Source organism: Athene cunicularia (assembly GCF_003259725.1).
Source record: "Athene cunicularia isolate RWA chromosome 8 unlocalized genomic scaffold, athCun1 chr8_part1, whole genome shotgun sequence".
NCBI classification, from domain to species: Eukaryota; Metazoa; Chordata; class Aves; order Strigiformes; family Strigidae; genus Athene; species Athene cunicularia.
Genome location: NW_020799109.1, coordinates 21,264,526 through 21,281,858, shown reverse-complemented (window position 1 = coordinate 21,281,858; position 17,333 = coordinate 21,264,526). Strand labels below are relative to the sequence as shown.

At 35.0% G+C, this 17,333-nt stretch overlaps 2 protein-coding genes across 2 annotated transcripts in view; both read left to right on the top strand.

Annotated features, from left to right (window-relative positions):
* Nucleotides 1–13,099, top strand: part of CDC14A (cell division cycle 14A) — a 65,129-nt gene extending 52,030 nt beyond the window's left edge. Inside the window, 5 exon segments of the mRNA XM_026853548.1 lie at nucleotides 311–358; nucleotides 1,648–1,776; nucleotides 2,716–2,976; nucleotides 2,978–3,038; nucleotides 11,338–13,099. Of these exon segments, the coding sequence (XP_026709349.1) occupies nucleotides 311–358; nucleotides 1,648–1,776; nucleotides 2,716–2,976; nucleotides 2,978–3,038; nucleotides 11,338–11,367 (529 nt within the window). The 3' untranslated portion in view covers nucleotides 11,368–13,099.
* Nucleotides 13,100–15,396: 2,297 nt separating this feature from the next.
* Nucleotides 15,397–16,726, top strand: GPR88 (G protein-coupled receptor 88). The gene has a single exon (XM_026853965.1). It carries the CDS (start codon nucleotides 16,142–16,144, stop codon nucleotides 16,724–16,726), a length of 585 nt encoding a protein of 194 aa, XP_026709766.1. The 5' UTR covers nucleotides 15,397–16,141.
* Nucleotides 16,727–17,333: the final 607 nt, after the last annotated feature.

Here is a 17,333-nt window from a genome sequence, read left to right as displayed (position 1 = left end):
CTATCTAGAATTTTAAAGCTTGTCTCAAACAGAATATTCTTCAATGAACCTGATTATCTTACTGTAATTACTTATCCTGTACTCCTTATACAAACTTTGAATTTTTCAGAACCAGTAAAAATGTGAAGTTTGAAAATAAACCTAAAGTACCTCTGTGTTGTTTAACTGTAAATTTAAATAATGATTGTCAATAATTCTTAATTCTTGTTAGTCTTGTACTTTAAAGCTAATACAAGCCATGCAAGTATGCTCTGGGGGAGTGGAAAGGCTTTTTATCCTTTGATAAAGATTGCAGCTTTTGTTTCTTTAGGCTGCAAGACATGAAACTACACACCAGGTCAATATCACAACCTTTCAGGTATTAACTTTATGATTCTAAATGTATATTACTCAGGTCTTAAACTTTCAGTGTTTTGAATTATACTTATCACATCAATTGATTAACAATTTCAGACTTCTGAGAACTTTTTTCCAGAAGATGTACCAGATAAATATTGAACATTAGTAACTTTTCATATTTTAATACAGGGTCCTCACTGTACACTTGAGTACATGCTTTGTTCAGAACTTCCTGTGAAGCCAATAAAGCCAATAGTTTCTTCTCATTTTCTAAATGTTTATTTGATTTATGATCTGTACTATTCTCAAATCGGTACTGACTGTGTCCCTCATAAGGAAATAAAACATAGAGTGAAAATTGACTTAATTTTAAGAGTTATAGGAATAGCAAAATTGAGTCTTTTGTTATTGTAATCATGTCCTTTACCCTACTGCATCTAAAATAAAACATGTAAGACAAAATTTCTGTCATTATAAAGTATTAATACTGAAAAGAACACATTCTTTTCAGTTTGGTGACAACCTACATTTTTGAGATGTATTACTCCAGATGTCTAACCTTGGAGATGTCCATTTACCCTTTCTTGGTGTGGAATTAAAGCTCTTTCTGTCAAATGTCATTCCTTCTGTGCTTGTAGCTGGAGACTTATACCCATCCTTTAAGAGCTGATCATCACAGTATTCCCTGGTCTAAGGATGGAGAGAATTTCATACTACTGTGAGGCTATTCATTTATTAGTTTGTAATAAACTAATATGGGCAGCTATAATGCTAGCATTTTTGAGTAGTCCAGTGTACCATACTTACAGCTCATTATCAAAATACAAGGGATTTGGTCATTAAGAGTCCCACCCTAGAAAGAGCTGTATGTTCTGTGCAACTTTGTAAAAATATTTTTGCCGTCATTTGGAAATGATGATGATCTTTTCATGAAAGCTAGGGTTTTTTATTACTCATGCTTGTTTTATAAGCACGATTAAAATATTTATATATTGTAGGAAAAATTACAATATTTAACAGTTATAATCAAATTTACAGTAAATTTGATACAAAATGTACATTTAACCTTCACAAATTATCAAGCCTGTAACTGTATCATGGAGTGGGATATTTGAGAAGTTTTTTTGAAAAGATATTTGAAAACAGGCAGACTGTTGATTTTTTGCTCCTGAGTTCTCAGTACTCAGACTTGAGAATTCCCACTTTTTAAAATACCAGTCTGTGTATTGAAAGACTGTATGTCTTTCTGGGATGTATATTTCAATTATAAAAATCTTGCTTCTCACTAAAACTCTGCACTCCTTTTAGATTGAATACTTCAGGTTGCACCGAAGGATCCATGTCTCCTCTGAAGGCCTCCAAAGTGATGGCAGTTAATTCACCATCTGCAGAAAGAATAAACAGCATTCACACATCCCCAGGCTCTAACCTTAAAAGGTTTTTTATTTCTTCTCATTTTGGTACACATACTTACTGTATACTACAATGGTTTTCAGCACATATGCACTCTGTGAAGCACTTTCTGTTCTTGGGTGTTACAAGGCTTAAATTTATTTACAAAGTGATTTGCTGTTCCACTAGTCAAACCATAGTTGCCTGCAGATTAAAAAAAACAAACAAAACCCAAAACCTATACTACTGGTATGAGAGTTTTGGTGGCATTATATCAAGTCAAAACCAGTATTATGTTGCTCAGGCTTTTACTTACCCAAGTTTATAAAAGTTTTGCAGGTATTCCCACAAATCCAGGTACTATTCATCTCAGAAGAATATATGGAGTGGTAACTAATATGGTTTTTATGAACCCTTGATTTATTGCTCTTTAATTTCATTGTTACTATTATACTAAGTAATTATAGATATTAAATGAAATTTAGAGTGATTGATGCATTTTTAATAACATCTGTGCTCAAATATTTACTTGAAGAAAATAACTTAAAGAGCTATTTCAGGACACCCTATTTTTTTTCTCAAATTTCATCATATTACTTCTTGGTTACTTGAAGACTTGTATCATGTTATTAATTTTAAGAAATAGAAGAGGAGTTCTTAAACTGTTACCTGTACACAGAGTACTTCTATGTAGATCAGCCACTGCCTAAACCTTTTAACACAATCTCCTGCATGTGCATATGGTTTGACAGAGGTGAAATCTGGCTGTGATAGTACTTGAATAAACAAAGTTTGGGAACTCCTGACAGAATTCTGGTTTTCATCATTTGAGAGCTAGAAGATGAACCTGTGTGCAAACACAAAATAATTCAGAATGGTCTATGTTATTCACCTAATGTCTTCTGAATTGTCTGTTACTTTTTTGTATATATCTGTACATACATTGTGTATATTTTTTTTTCCCCACATGTGTTTTCCATTCAGCTTTTCCATAAACTCCAGACTAGCCAGTTCTCTAGGGAACCTGTATGCCGCTTCAGATGATGATGAGAGCAAAATGACATCATCGTACTCTAGGACAGGTTTTTCTGTAAGCCATATCTCCAGCCACTTGAATGGCAGCTTGCAGCTGCCTCACAGAAATAACCATGAACTGAACAACAACTTATACAACAGAAACAGCAGTAGCGGCAACAACCTGAGCAGCCAAACCAGTTTTCATAGCGCCGTGACAGATGAGTACGCATCAGCCTTCCTTTATGGACCTTACAACTCCTCCAGCACGATACCAGAGTCAATCAATTCCTGTAAGTTCATAGTCACAACAGCATATTCAGGCATCTGACCAATGCTTATCTTCCTTGCTTCTGCAAGAAAAGCTGTCACAAAAAAATCTTAAGCCAGCATAGTTCTCTGACTTCTTTAATGTTTCTGGACAGCACCTTTGTCTGTTACCTTTTTAAGTAATTATCATTTCAGCTGCTTTTTTTCCATCTCTTATAAGCATCTAGATCATGGAGGGTTCATGAAAATAAATCACTCCTGAACTTAAACTAATGCTTTTTTCTGATACCTCTTTCTTATATCTCTTTTTTATGGACTTTCTTACCCTTAACTTTTTTTTTATTTCAAATTATCTATAACATAGTTTATAAGTTTGTTATGTATCTTAATCTTCATGCAGCAACAGATTAAGCCTTTGTATCCCTCATACTAAATGGAAGGTACAACATTCTTAACAACAGGGCTCATTTGAAACCTAGACCTTTTCTAACACCAAATGTGAAAAGTATTTTAGAGCAAGATATTTCAAACTCTGTTTAGTAGTACTGACACTTCCAATTTATTTTTTTTTAGCTGCTGGAAATAAAAATTACCTTCACATAAAATTAACTTCAGAATATTACACCTTTCTTTTCTGTTTTCACAACACTGATAAATTATTTCAGTGTTAAGGAAAATTTTAGTGTTATACCTGCTACTGTTTTTGAGTGTGGCGAGTCCCCTGTCTTAAAACAGCTAATACACACATTGCACATAACTAAGATGTCAGCCAAAAATACCATTTATGTGTTGTGCTCACTTTTTTCCTGAAGAAGTGGGGGATCTACCCTCTTGCTAACAGCTAGGATGTGGCACCACTTACAGTTCAGAAGCCACATGTTTATAGCTTGGGAGTATAAATTGCACTTTCTGAGGACAGATGACAGTATGAAATAAATTCTCGTTGTTCCATTGTGGAATTAAATTGCATGGGTGACTGAAACCTAACTAGTATATGAAGTACATTGAAAATTAAGTTAGTTGAGGGAACTTGATTGTGTATTCTCTTAAATTCAGTGGATACTTCCACTGGAAAAGGAGTAGTTACTGTGCTAGAATGTGCTTGATCTATAGAAACTCTTTAAAATGCTTGATGCTTTAAGACTCCTTGTTTGAAAGTACATTTAGCTTCTTATTTACTATAACTTATCTGGAAAGAAATGTTAATGTTGCATGATCTTAGGATCACTGAGTGTTCTGCACTGAGTTTAAATTTGAGTTTAAACTTTACTTTTAAACTTATTTGCAAAGGAATTCTTTAGTATTTCCCCATCCTTTCAGTTTTTTGAAGTTGTTTTACCTCCTTAATTTGGCTGTGGTTTTTACCTCCTATGTGGGACTGAGGTAAACTCTATATAACTGAGATTCTTCTCAAGTTGGATATAAAAACATTCTCAGTTTTTTATGGTTAAACCAGTTCTAGAACAGGAGAACAGTTTTAGTTTAAGTAAAAAAAGAAAAAAAACATGTTTAATTCCTTCAGGCATAGAGATGAGAGGTGAAAAGCTGTAAAGCAAGCAGAGGATCTTTGTTTTGAGACACATGCATGAGTCTTTCATTTGTTCATTAATTCTGATGGTTCTGGAAAGTCAGCCTTTTTAGGTATTCCCAGTCTTTTATCCAACACAGAATTTAGGTCCTCAGGACTGACAGAGGCTCTAGTTGAGTATAATACACCAACAGCAGTAGAGAGCAATCACTCATCTGAATAACTATGTGGCAAAGTGTCAGGATTTTTTTTTTTTATTATTTTCACCTTTAGTGTTGTCTTGTATTTAATGTATTTGAATAGCAATTGTTTGGAAGGTCAACCCATTCCCATTCTTTTCATACAGTATCTTCTGTATTACTACCAGCAGCAATTCTTAAGAGGTTTTTTCCATATTCTAGTTACAGCTCATATGATCCATAAATATGTAAACCTACATGCAGAACCGTAGGGAGGAGAATGCCTTATATCTGCAATGTGACTCCCTCATGAAAATAAGTTGACATTGTTCACAATAGGCCAGAAGTTACAAGAGTACCAAATGATAATATAAACCACTACAGAAATAATAAGTGCATTTTCTCAAACGGTTTAAAAGGTTGAATGAAAATGTAACATCTTAACAACTAAGAACTGTCATCTTCTTTGAAAAAGGTGGTTTCCATACCCTTATGCTACAAAAAATAATTTTAACAGTGCAAGCAAAATTAGTGGACTTGTTCCATAAGAATAAGCTAAGAAATTAATTAATTGTGGTGCTCTGTTTCTTATTTATGGCTAGATATTTACAAAACTTTAGGTTAGCACTATGTTTTTATTTAATCTCATAAACCTTCAAGGTTCAACATAATGGAACTGACACAGAAATTCCCCAAATATATGTGGGAAGAGGATTGGCTTTACAGTGTAACAATGTCTCTTCTAGTATTGTAGCACACATTTCCTTCTTAAGTAAGGATGACTTAGGAAAAGGGACAAAAGCAAAGAATGTTGATTACTGCTTAATTTAAGAAAAAGAGCAATTCATGAACAGGTGAACAGCCATTTTGACATCAGAGAGGGACTATAGCTGTGTGCCTCTTGGTAAAGAGGAGAATTAATTGTTCATTTGCAATAAAACTATTACATGACTTAAAATGGTGATTTAAATGAAATATGTTAGACATAGTCTAAATTTTTAGATTGAACTGGAAAAATTTTTGAAGAAACAGCTTTCTAGAATGCATATTTCTTCTAAGAACATTTTTAATCTTCTATTTATCTTAAGGACTTAGTAATGCATGGAAGGATGTACAGGTGTAACCTTTGAACAGTTCTTGGCTTTGTATCATTTGCTGATGAGAAGTAGAGGTTATACACAGTAAAATATAGCAAGATCTTTAAATGAGATGCTATATCCAGTCTTCTCTGAAAGAGTGAGGTGAGAGAAAAAGGATTTTATGTATTGTGATATGACAAGCAGCATTTCTTAGGAAGACTCATGCTATGCAAAGTCTGTGTAGCAAAATACAAGTTTCTGTCTTATCTGTAAAGTAATTGTATTTCAACAATGATGAAACTGCTTCCCTGCTTGGAGGACATTTTTCAAACATGTCCTGAATGTTGTATGTGCTTCTAAATATACAGTATGGCCCTGTGCATCTGTCACAATCACAATGGAGTGCACTAAAATCTTACCTGGTTTATGCACAGTTGACAGAGTTGAATGCAGTTACTGTGATGTCACAGTGCTTAAAACGAGTAGATTATTTGATCACTTAATCTCCGAGTGCTTACTGTCTGATAGCGAGCCTCTGACTTACTGGCTAATACAGATCTGTCTTGATGGTGTTTTACTTTGAAGACAATATAATTCTTCTTGATAATTAGTCCCACTGGTTGAATACAGTCATGCTTAAAACCATTTTACTTTTAATCTGAAACTTGCTGTATCTCTTCATTATGTCACCATTATAGTCCTTTATTGCCTTATTTTCTTGTCAGGAAGATATTTCATGCTAGTCATCTCAACTTGATTGTCTTTTGATAAGCTAAGTTGGCACAAAGATCCTTTTGGAAAGTGTTTAAATCTCTTGACATTCATCTTTCAGGTCCAGAAAGCTGCTACTTAGTGCTGTACTGCTTGTAAATCCCTAGCTTGTGTTAGCTCCTTTAACTGTAGTGCCTTGGGAGTTCAGGGGGAGGAAAAAAAAAAGAGTTCTTGTCATCCAAGATGCTGACTTGTATTTTAGTCCAATGTCCTGCATTCCCTGGGGTTTTTTTATGTGGAACTCTGTGGAAAAGCATCTTTTTTTTTTTTTTTTTCCTTCCCCTCTTCTTAATGGGACCAGTTAACCAACCAAGGAAGATTGTATTGTCTTACCACTTCAACCACTGACATCCAGCTATTTTGGTGATATTCATCAGTGGTCTTAAGCTCATGAGCAAAATATGGAGTAGAATCAAGTAGCATTAATACTAGTTTTGGCAGAATTCTGTTAAAAACAGATGCTTAATGTTAAAAACATTCTGCTTAATGATTTCCACTTCACGGCTTTAGATGCTGAAATTACTCAGAAGTCTTGACAGCCAAACTTGTCTTGTTGCAGTAAGTGTATTACATTGCACTTTTCTAACTGGAGCACATCGCATGAGGTAGTGATAGACAGAAGTCTATTACATATACGGGTGGTTATGTTCATTCATTTAACTTACCTCATCAAAGAAGTTTTGAATGATATGAAATATATTCCTCTTCTTTTTATTAGCAAAATCTTACTTATCCAAGTTTAGGTATCAGGCTAACCATCTGTAATTCCATAGGTACTCTATTTTAGAAAATCATCTTATCAATCTTATTTATCTTTCTAAGTTTGTTAACTAGTAACATGAGTGGTGCAGGAGCATTTTAAGATGGTTACAAAAGTAAATTTTCAGTTCTAATTAATGTTCTTTAATCTCACTAGTGGGGAAATTGGGCATTTCATTTTTATGCAATGCAAATACTTTTTTTTTTTCCCCCAGTATGGAAGAGAAAGTTATTCAGTAGTCTTTTTTTTTTTTTTTCTGTTTTGTAATGAAACATTTAAAAAACAATTACTAATACTACACATTCCATTTAAAACGAACAAAAAGCAGCCATGACTATGACTTCCTGTTATTGTCAGCTATATATTTTTCCCTAATGGTTTTTGTGCTTCATCACTGTAATCTTATAATCCACTTCCTTTTCACCGTGTTAATGCTGTTGTGTGCTGATGAGCTAGAAGAAAAGCTTGATCTTCACAGAATAGACAACTTGTCATTCCAGCCAAATAGAATCAATATGTAAAATCTGCAAATAAAATATTTCATGTTTTGATTAAACAGAATCTCTCACAATTATAATCTGCAGAAATACTCTTATCAGGTATAATCACGTTTAAGATACCACAGCAAGATTTTTACTTTGTTCTTACAATAGTTATAAATCCAAATATCACTCTTGAAAATGTATTTTTATTGAAGAGTATATAGCTGGGTAGTCTTAGGATGAGTCACCTTTTGCTTCTATAGCTGTCATGGAAACTGGCAAGATGGAAAAATTTCAAAAAATTGAGAAGTGTAGCAGTATTTTAAAATTCATATACATGATCTTTATCCTTCTAGAATAGTTTTTCTTAGTAAGAGCTTACCATTAATGAATATAGGACAGCCTTTGCAAACAGACAAACACTAGTGCACCTTACTGATCTTTAACGTCAGCAAAGGATCACTTCAAGTGTGTATGCATTTTCTAAAATTTAGCCTGATTTATTTTAGTGGGTCTTGTGTATTCACAGTAATTCTTACCTGCTGCAACACTCCTGTTGCAACAATGTTTTGGGAGAGCTGATGCACAATTCAAAAAACTTAAATTATTTTTTGCAATTATCTGGAAAAAGTGCATGTTCAAGTCCTAACAAATAGCCCTAAATGATATGGGGTTGTTCCCTCTTAAAAGTTAACTTGCAGCGGACTTTGTCTTGAAGCTGAATGCATGAGGATACAGGTCTAGTGCCTAGATGGACCTGTGGCTTATTTTCTCTTCCAGGAGGCTTTCTGTGCCTCCTATTGAAGAAGAAAAATGATAGTGATCTAAGCACTTGCTTCAGCATGAACTTCATTAGATATCATTAACTGTAGTGAAGTTACCTAATTCTTGGTTCTTTGTTTAAATGTCTGATACTTGGGTATAAAATGCCAAGCTTGACACTGCATGGGACCGCTGTAGGAGTACACATTGAGAATTCTACTCAATTAACTGATTTTATACTCTCAGCACTGCAATTCAGCAGTCAATTTTCTTTGGTTTTTTCCTTCTATTTTTACCTCTATTTTAAATAAGTTTTTGTTAAACACCAGCATATGACTTGTAAAGGTGGATTGGGGATTTTTGGTTTTGATAAAGCTTTCAGAATCACAGGCCATACTTTGAGTCACTGCAAACAGGATGTAGGAATGTAAATTTTAAAATAGAAAACTTCTCCAAAGTTGTTTTTTTTTTTAAAAAGGGAGGGGGAAAATTCACAATTACAGGCCTTGAAATATTACAGTCAATCTCTCTGGACAATGTGGAGAGATTTAAGAGCACAAATTACTTAACTGCAAAAGAAAAAACAAAAACAAAAACACAACTCTCCCCAGCTATATACTTTACCACAGCTCCATTGTTACTGCTATCACCATGTTTTTAGTAATGGGGAATTTTACTGGAAGTCATGTCAATTAATCTTAATCTGGAAAAAATGCTGCTTAGATTTAATTCTTCCCTGTATTCAGAAAAGGCTTAAAACATTGGGAAGAAATCACTGCTATGTGAAGTAGAGCTATGGTGGTGATGGGAACACACTGAAAAACATATTTCTCAATTTGAAAATAAATAAAATAAACCCTGCCTACTCAAAATTAAAAAACATGCAATCTTATTTCCAAGCAATCTCTGCAGTGTTAATATATGTATGTCATTAATTTTTTCCATATTTTTGTAACTTGGATTCCTAACAATTTTAAGAATATTAGTTTAAACTTGAGAATTTTTAATTTATTATTTTCTTGTTTGTTTAATTAAATTATGATGTAGAATTACTGTCTGCTACATAAAGGGCTGCTCTTCATAGTTCTTTGTCAACTAACACTAGCTGTTCCCAAGATCACCAAAAGTATAGTGTTTTCTGGTCATCTTTCATGTGTCCAAGCCTAAAGTAATCCATTACTGTACATGCATTTTTTTAATGTTTGTTAATCAGTTCTACTTGGAATAGTTTTGAAGGATCCATTTCAAACACTGCTCTAATTAAATGTAACCGTCTTTCTGATTGTTAAAATACACATCTGAAAATGAGAAAGCTGTGGGAATCATGGAGAGAGCAGAAATTTCAAGTCCTCATTAATGAAGGGCTGTTCCTTCTGCCTCTTACAGATGTAGTAAATAGCTTGACAAAAGCCCTCACCAAAGCTAATAATCCAGAATGATTATTAGAGAATGGAATGGGGAAAAATAAGCTTCTGATTGTGTATTCCATGGTGATTCTGAGCCTATAATACTTGTTACATCTGTTTAGTTTTATGGTATTTTCTATTACTTGTTACATCTGTTTAGTTTTATGGTATTTTCTATTAAATGATACCCTTCAGCATTGAATCCATCCAGTACTAAAACCAGACCCTTTTTAGTCAGTGATATCCAAATCTTTATATGCTGACAGCACTTCTTTTTCAAAAAACCTAGGAAACAATATCCAGATGGTCTCAGATCTTCAAGATGTGAAAATGAATTAAAAAGACAACTTTGGAATTATACACTAAGACTTAAGATACAGAAGAAAAGTGTTTTTGTGATATTAGTTAGGGGTCTAAAGGTTTATATCTATCTATTGTGCACTTCTACTAATAGGTTTCATTGTGGATTGCAAAGAGCATTTCTGTAGTGACAAGGTAGGAGTAGTGGGAAAACGGAAGACTCCAAGGTTCTGAGCATTCTTGGGATCCATGTTGTTCTCCAGTAGTCCTCTCTAATTCCAATGACGTGATGCCATTTTAAAATACAGTTTGGGGTTTTTATTTGCTATTTGTAATCATACTAGTACTGTGAAAAGTTCTCTCAAGACTTTTTATCTATAAGAATGACTTTCTGAACACAACTGTACAGGAGGTAATAAAATGTTTGGATGCTATCTAAACTGACAGACTTCAGTAGAACCAGAAATGTAAATAAATACAGTAGACCAGGTTAAGCTTTTCTCTTAATTAGACTGCTTGCTAATCCAAATGAACCATTTGCTGTGCTTCATTTTCATCTGGTTTTAGTAATTGTAGATAAATGTATTCATGTGCAAAATTCTGCTGCTTTGTGTGTAGTTTCTCAGTAATTAGCTACACAGTATACGTTTCCTATGTGATTACCCAAATCAGCATGCAAAGTATGCTATAGCACTTTGATTCTCATTCAGGATAAACAGAAACAATTACAGTAACTGCAATCATATGCTTTCCCAACACATTTTTATGCTATTGTTTTAAGGTGGTGTTTTGAAGGACTTGTAACACTTTTTTTTAAGAATCTTTAGAATTTGATTTGGAAAAGTTAAGTGTAGATACAGGGAAGTTGATGAACTTTACTGTATCCAGTTTTTGAGTTTCTTCTATTTTATTGATCTTTACCTATGCAGAGATTCTGCTCACCCTCCAACTGTTTATTTTTCTCCTTCCTGTCCTTCCTCTACTCCTTAAGTGCAAAATGCATATTATATACAATCTCCCCAGTGAGTTCTAATCAGTTTTTCTTCTCTATACAGTCCCTTCAGTCTGAGTATGTTCAGTACTAAAGCCTTGCTGCTTTGGTGAAACCTGTTGAGCTCTTAAATTGAAGACCTTCATGGAGAAGAAGAATTTAAGGAAGGAAGCTGCTCGCTCCGAGGAGGAATCTTCAATATATTAAAACCTTAACACCAAGAGAAAACTTGGCGGGCAGAAATTTGTTGTTAATGACTACTGCAGATGCACTGATAACGAATTTATGGAAATTATTACCCCATGTTATATACAGATTTAAATTTTTAATGTTGAGACAGCTTGAATATATTTCTAATGAGTTTCATTAAGACATTTATTAACTTGTGTACAGTGTTAAAATATGTATTAAGAGAATATTTTGGTAAACTATAAAAATTATGTAAAAATTAGAATATATTTTAATTTAGAGTTCACTTTGCTACAAAACTGTGTATTTTAAAGAATTTTTACATGCTTATCAAAGATATGAAAATTTTTTTTAAGAACAAGATGTTTTCTTGGTTTATGGGTCCATCTTCTTGCTTAAAGCCTAATGTAATTACTTTTTCACTAATTGGTCTTCTGGTAACTTAATGGGAAGTCTAACTAGTGAGAGACTAGTTATTACACTATCAACTGAAAGCACTTGATACATAGTCTGCTTTCCACTTTCAGCTGCTAATGTTCCATAAGGAAACACTAGGAAAAAAAAATTAAAGGGAAAATATTTGTTGAGATGTAATGTAACTTACATCTTCCACTGCAAAGATAGAGGTATCTGATGATTCAATTTTACAATTAACGCTTTCTTTCAATGTCTTAAAGGAATGTTTTAACTTTTTTCTTTTCAATGTAGAATGTTAAATTTTGCTATGTGATATATACTGCAGAAATGAAGGAAGACCAAAGAAGTTGGTAAGAATGTACATGTAGAATGAATTTGGCAGTGCTGCAAACTTACATGTTTTTAACCTACATTTGGGAGTTTGTGTACAGTTTCATTAGCAAAGCACATTGGAAGTATATTAAATTTTCATTTCTAAATTGGACAGTTCATAAACCTTTAATTTGAAAACTATTGTTAACGTACAGCTAACATAACCTCCTGTATTCCAGAATATATTTGTCAGTAAAGATGCTCTTTAACATAGTGATGAGGAATAAGACTTAGAATGAAGTGGTGTTACAGTGAATTAGTAGAGATCACATTCAGAACTCCACAAGTGCATAGTAAGCAAAAGAAGTATAAGCAGCAGTGAGGACTTGATTTGCCACTAATTTAGAAAACAAAACCAGATTTGTTACCTATGAGTTTTTCCATTATCTACAGAAACCTGAAAATAAAAACTTGATTGAATTGTCAGTCTTTATTCCTGATCTGTGAATGCCCCGCATTTGCTTTACAACTGAAGTTAAAATAAAGTACCGCATTAATTTTTAAAACGATAAGGTGACAAATTGCTATGGAAAGTTGTACTGAAAGTGTTAAGCAATACTGAGAACAGCTATATAAATCACTGAATAAAATCTACATGCAATACTGTACTTTTTTCACAATTGTGTATATGTAACATATACACACACAAAGTAGCATATGTGTGTGCATATATATATATACAATATACTGTATATGAATTATAGATTAATGGTAAGGTAATTCTACCTCTTATAAATAATTTTGTCATGTACTTTGTTATAAAGTTTTCCTTAAAATATTGTTTAATTTTGAAATGTAGATATATATATATACATACAGCTAATTGATAATAAAATGCCTTTATCAGCCAGCTTCCATGTTTCTTGGCTTTTCTTACTTAGATCTTTTGATGTAAACCACTACGATTAGATCTCTAATTAAAGAGTAGCTCTTCAAAGTCATCTTCTTTCTTTTAAAGGATGTAATATATGTATAAATAAGATGACATTGCAAAAAGACATTAGTATGATAGCTATCTTATAACTGATCTAACCTTGTATTTGCTTTGTATAACATCGAGTATTTAATCATCATGTTGATATTAAGATGTAAAAGTTGTATTTCAAAATACTGTAATTTAAAAGCTGTCTGAATTGGGGAAACTTTTTTTGTCCTGGACAAGTACCCCTATTAGAGGTGTAATATACCTTGGGTTTTTTGCATGTACAACAGGTTTCCTAGTCTCACTCTAACAGCAGAGTCTTTGTCCATAAGAACCTAAAAGATGATGCTTTTATTTAGCTTTTTATCCCTCAATTAAAAACGCATCACAAATGGTTCTAACATTGTTTAACTCTGCTGCTGATTTTCAGCAATTTTGTTGTGTTGCATGATTATTTATGCACAGAGCTTAATATTCCTGTCAGGTAAGTTTGTACTGCAATAGACGATGTGGACAGTATGTAACTGTTACGCAGCCACTCTAAAGGAATGGCAAAGCCAGGAATAGGACGGATGCTTTGGAAGTTGCCCAAATAAGAGGCTTCTGCCACTGCATTCAGATAACTAATGGATGGTGATTTGGATGTGTCGAGTAAATATAAAGGGAGAACAGCCAATTAAAAAGTTTCTGGTACACAGGAACCAACATCTCCCTTAGCCTTTTTCTAGACTTCTATTGATTTATTATATGAAATATGTAAATGCCAGCTAATGTGCAACATATTTTTTGTTCTTAAAAATGAATATTAAATATACTCAGTATTCTGTAACAATCCACTTCTTAACGTGAACAAATCTCGGGACAGTGACAGGTCAGGGAGGTCTTTAGAGCCCTTTTAATAAATACCCTGAAATTTGTTTCATATCTGGTGTTCACTTATCCTTGAACTTCAACATTTCTGTGGCTTCATATATAAATGTATCTTGTTATGGGAGAACAAGCTGTAGCACGTAAGATTTTAAAAAGAGGTTTGATAAACATGTAAGGATGGATTAAGTAAGTCTAGAGGTCTCTACTAGCCCTGTGAGTGTGCCTTATGAAACTGTTAATCATCTCTTTAAAATATGCTTTATGAAGCTTTTTGGTTAGGGAGGTATTTCTTGTTAGAGAGTTAGAGAATATTTTTCAATTACAGTACTGCAGAAAGAGGAGGATTTTAGTTTCTATAATAACTGTTCTCTACTGACAGCTAAACAATGAAAGGCCTCAAAAGGTTTGACACTTGATTAGATCTACACTGTAAAGTGCAGCAGGCAAAAAATATGATAATTAAGGGCCTGATCAAGTAAATCACTCAGGTATGTCTTTAACCTTAAGCACATGAGCAATCTAATTAATTAAAAAAGAACATCTTCGTGTTTGTAACAAATCCACATTTGGATCAATAGTCCTGTCAGTTGCAAACATAAGCCTTTTCGTCAAATAAAAATGTGCTATATTGCAACAAAATAATCCGTTAACCCACACAAATTACCTTGTTTTAAAGAATGTATATTGTAATAATTGCCTCCTGATAGATTATGTTGATATTGTCATTTGTTAGCATAGTGAGTTTAACAGTATATGAAAACACCTCATAAGGATACTTGTGGTCACTATACAGATCACACTTTATGAGATTACTACTTTAGCCTACATAAAACCAACCTGTAAAAGGCAGCTTTTCTCAAACTCACCACAAAATTAATCAGCACTCTTTTTTCTGAAAGCTTTTGAGAGGAAATGTAAGATCTTTTACTCAGTTTATTAAAACTCATCCAGGGTAAGAACAGTTAACATTTTGTCCCTATTTGAATAAAGCACTGTAGGGTTCCTGGGAGAATCCCACTACTAACTCTTCTCCATTTGGGAAGGGACTGTTAAGCCCTACTCTTCAACCAGCTTGTAGTGCACCTCAGAACCTGTCATTCACTTCTGCGGGAACTTGTCCTTTGCATTAATTTTGGTCTGAGACCGTTTCAAATGCTACACTGATTCTGTTTTATCTGTGGATTACTGACACCAGTGTTCACCTCCAGCAGGCTGGCAATGCAGGATTTCCTGTGGGGTGAGAAAGACTGAGTTTTATGATGAAATGTAGAATATTTAGATTGAGAACCAGCTTCCTCAAATAAGAAGTACCGTCTTACCAAGGATCTGTGTATCTATTGTGTTCAGAAGATTTAATTTGGAAAGTATATTGTTATTACAGACCAGTTCTAAAATTAACTTTAAGCTTGCAGAAGCATAGTGTGTTCTTAAGATCAGAAAAAAAATCAGTTTAAGTGAGTATCTAGCAGAAGAATTTCTACAGTAAATGGATTGTATTTCAGACAGAAGTGACTGATACTGGTTTGAAAGCTTGCTGCAAATGAAAGTTGTGTAAATGGGTTAGAACCAGGAAACTGGTAAGGCAGAGTCAGACTGTGTAGTTGCAGTATTTCTGGAGCATGATAGGGTTTGGGTTTTTTTTTTTTTCTTCTTGATTTAACAAGTTGAAAATCTGCTGAATAATTCATGAAGAGTGGAAGGGCTGAATCTTCCTGGAATGATATACAGTGTACGTACTGTGGCACAGGAGAAACTGCAAAGCTTTGTATCGGTTGCTGCCGTTTCTGCTGCTGATTGCAAGGTGCTGCTGCTTTTGGCATTTTCACAGCTACAGAATCTTCAGTCGTGCTCTGGTCTGCTAACAGCCATCTGCTCCCTATGGACCTACCTTCACTCACTACAATCTGTGGGATCTCTTGCCACCTACCTGCCTTGGACACTGCTAACTGCGTTTTCTGGACCTTGCAGCTTGCATGACTGAAACCTGCTTGGAGTCTCTCAGCTTGTGCTTGGTGGGGGACACCTCCTGCAGCGGGATCTGGCCCAGGCAAGGATGGGATTTACAAGGAGAAGTCAAAACTGAGCTGCATTCAGCGAGATGCCCAACGCCTCTTCCTGGAGTGCTACCTCGCCGCTGCTGCTGCTCTGGGAGGACTCCTCCGGGACCCGCATCTTCCTGTCGCTGCTCTATGCCGTCTTAGCCATCTCAGGGACCTTATCCAATGTGATGGTCATCTACTTGGTCTTCTCCTTCAAGAAGCTGCAGACAACCAGCAATGCCTTCATTGTGAACGGCTGCGCTGCAGACCTCAGCGTGTGCGCCCTGTGGATGCCCCAGGAGGCCGTGCTGGGGCTGCTGCCTCCCAACTCCTCCTCCCTTCGCTCGGCGGAGTACCGGCTGCTCCGAGGGGGGCTCCTCGGCCTCGGCCTCACCGTCTCCCTGGCCTCTCACCTGCTGGTGGCCTTCAACAGGTACGTGCTCATCACCAAGCTGCCCAGCGTGTACCAGGCCCTCTACCAGCGGAGGCACACGGGCTGCATGATCGGGCTCTCCTGGGCCCTCGCCCTGCTCCTGGTCCCGAGTGCTTATCAAACAGGAGGAAAGGCTCCTTTAAAAATCTTAGGTCTTGTGGAGAGTCAGTGGAGAGTTCTGGGCATTACTCTGTTGACCAGCAGTCAATAATTGTCTGAGGCCAAGGTAAACTGTGGAGTCCATAAATGAGCTAGTTTGCTTGTAGCCATCTGCACTGAAAATGTCTGAATTTGAAGTTACGCTTCCAGTCTAGAGACATCTTTGTGGATTTTGAATCTTGAGGGAAGCAAGATTATTTCAGATTTCACTTTAATTCTTAATGCCTGCTGCTGAGAGCACATAAAGTAAAACCAACTTATGTCTGAGAATATCAAGATGCCCGATTTCAAGAGAGCTTGTTATAGTATAGGACTTTATTATAGAACCTATATTCTCAGACTAGTCTTAGAGTTTAGGTAGCCTCAGCTGTCAAGATTATTTCTACTTGAAATGTAAAGCAGTTTCTTTAGGGATCTGTTATTGTCAGCAGGGGATGTGATAACTGAAGCCTTCAGATTTGATGTTGCATTTTGCAAGTGCCTTTTTATATTCTTGAGACTGTGAGTCCCTGCCTCCAGCATTAGAAAAATATGCATATAAGCAATCATTAGGAGGTGGCAAGGCAAGTATTTACCTACGCAAGTAATTGGCATCCTTTAAGTTATATGCATATTCCACAGTCTGCCATATATCATCTCTACCTCGGATTCCCTTCTTC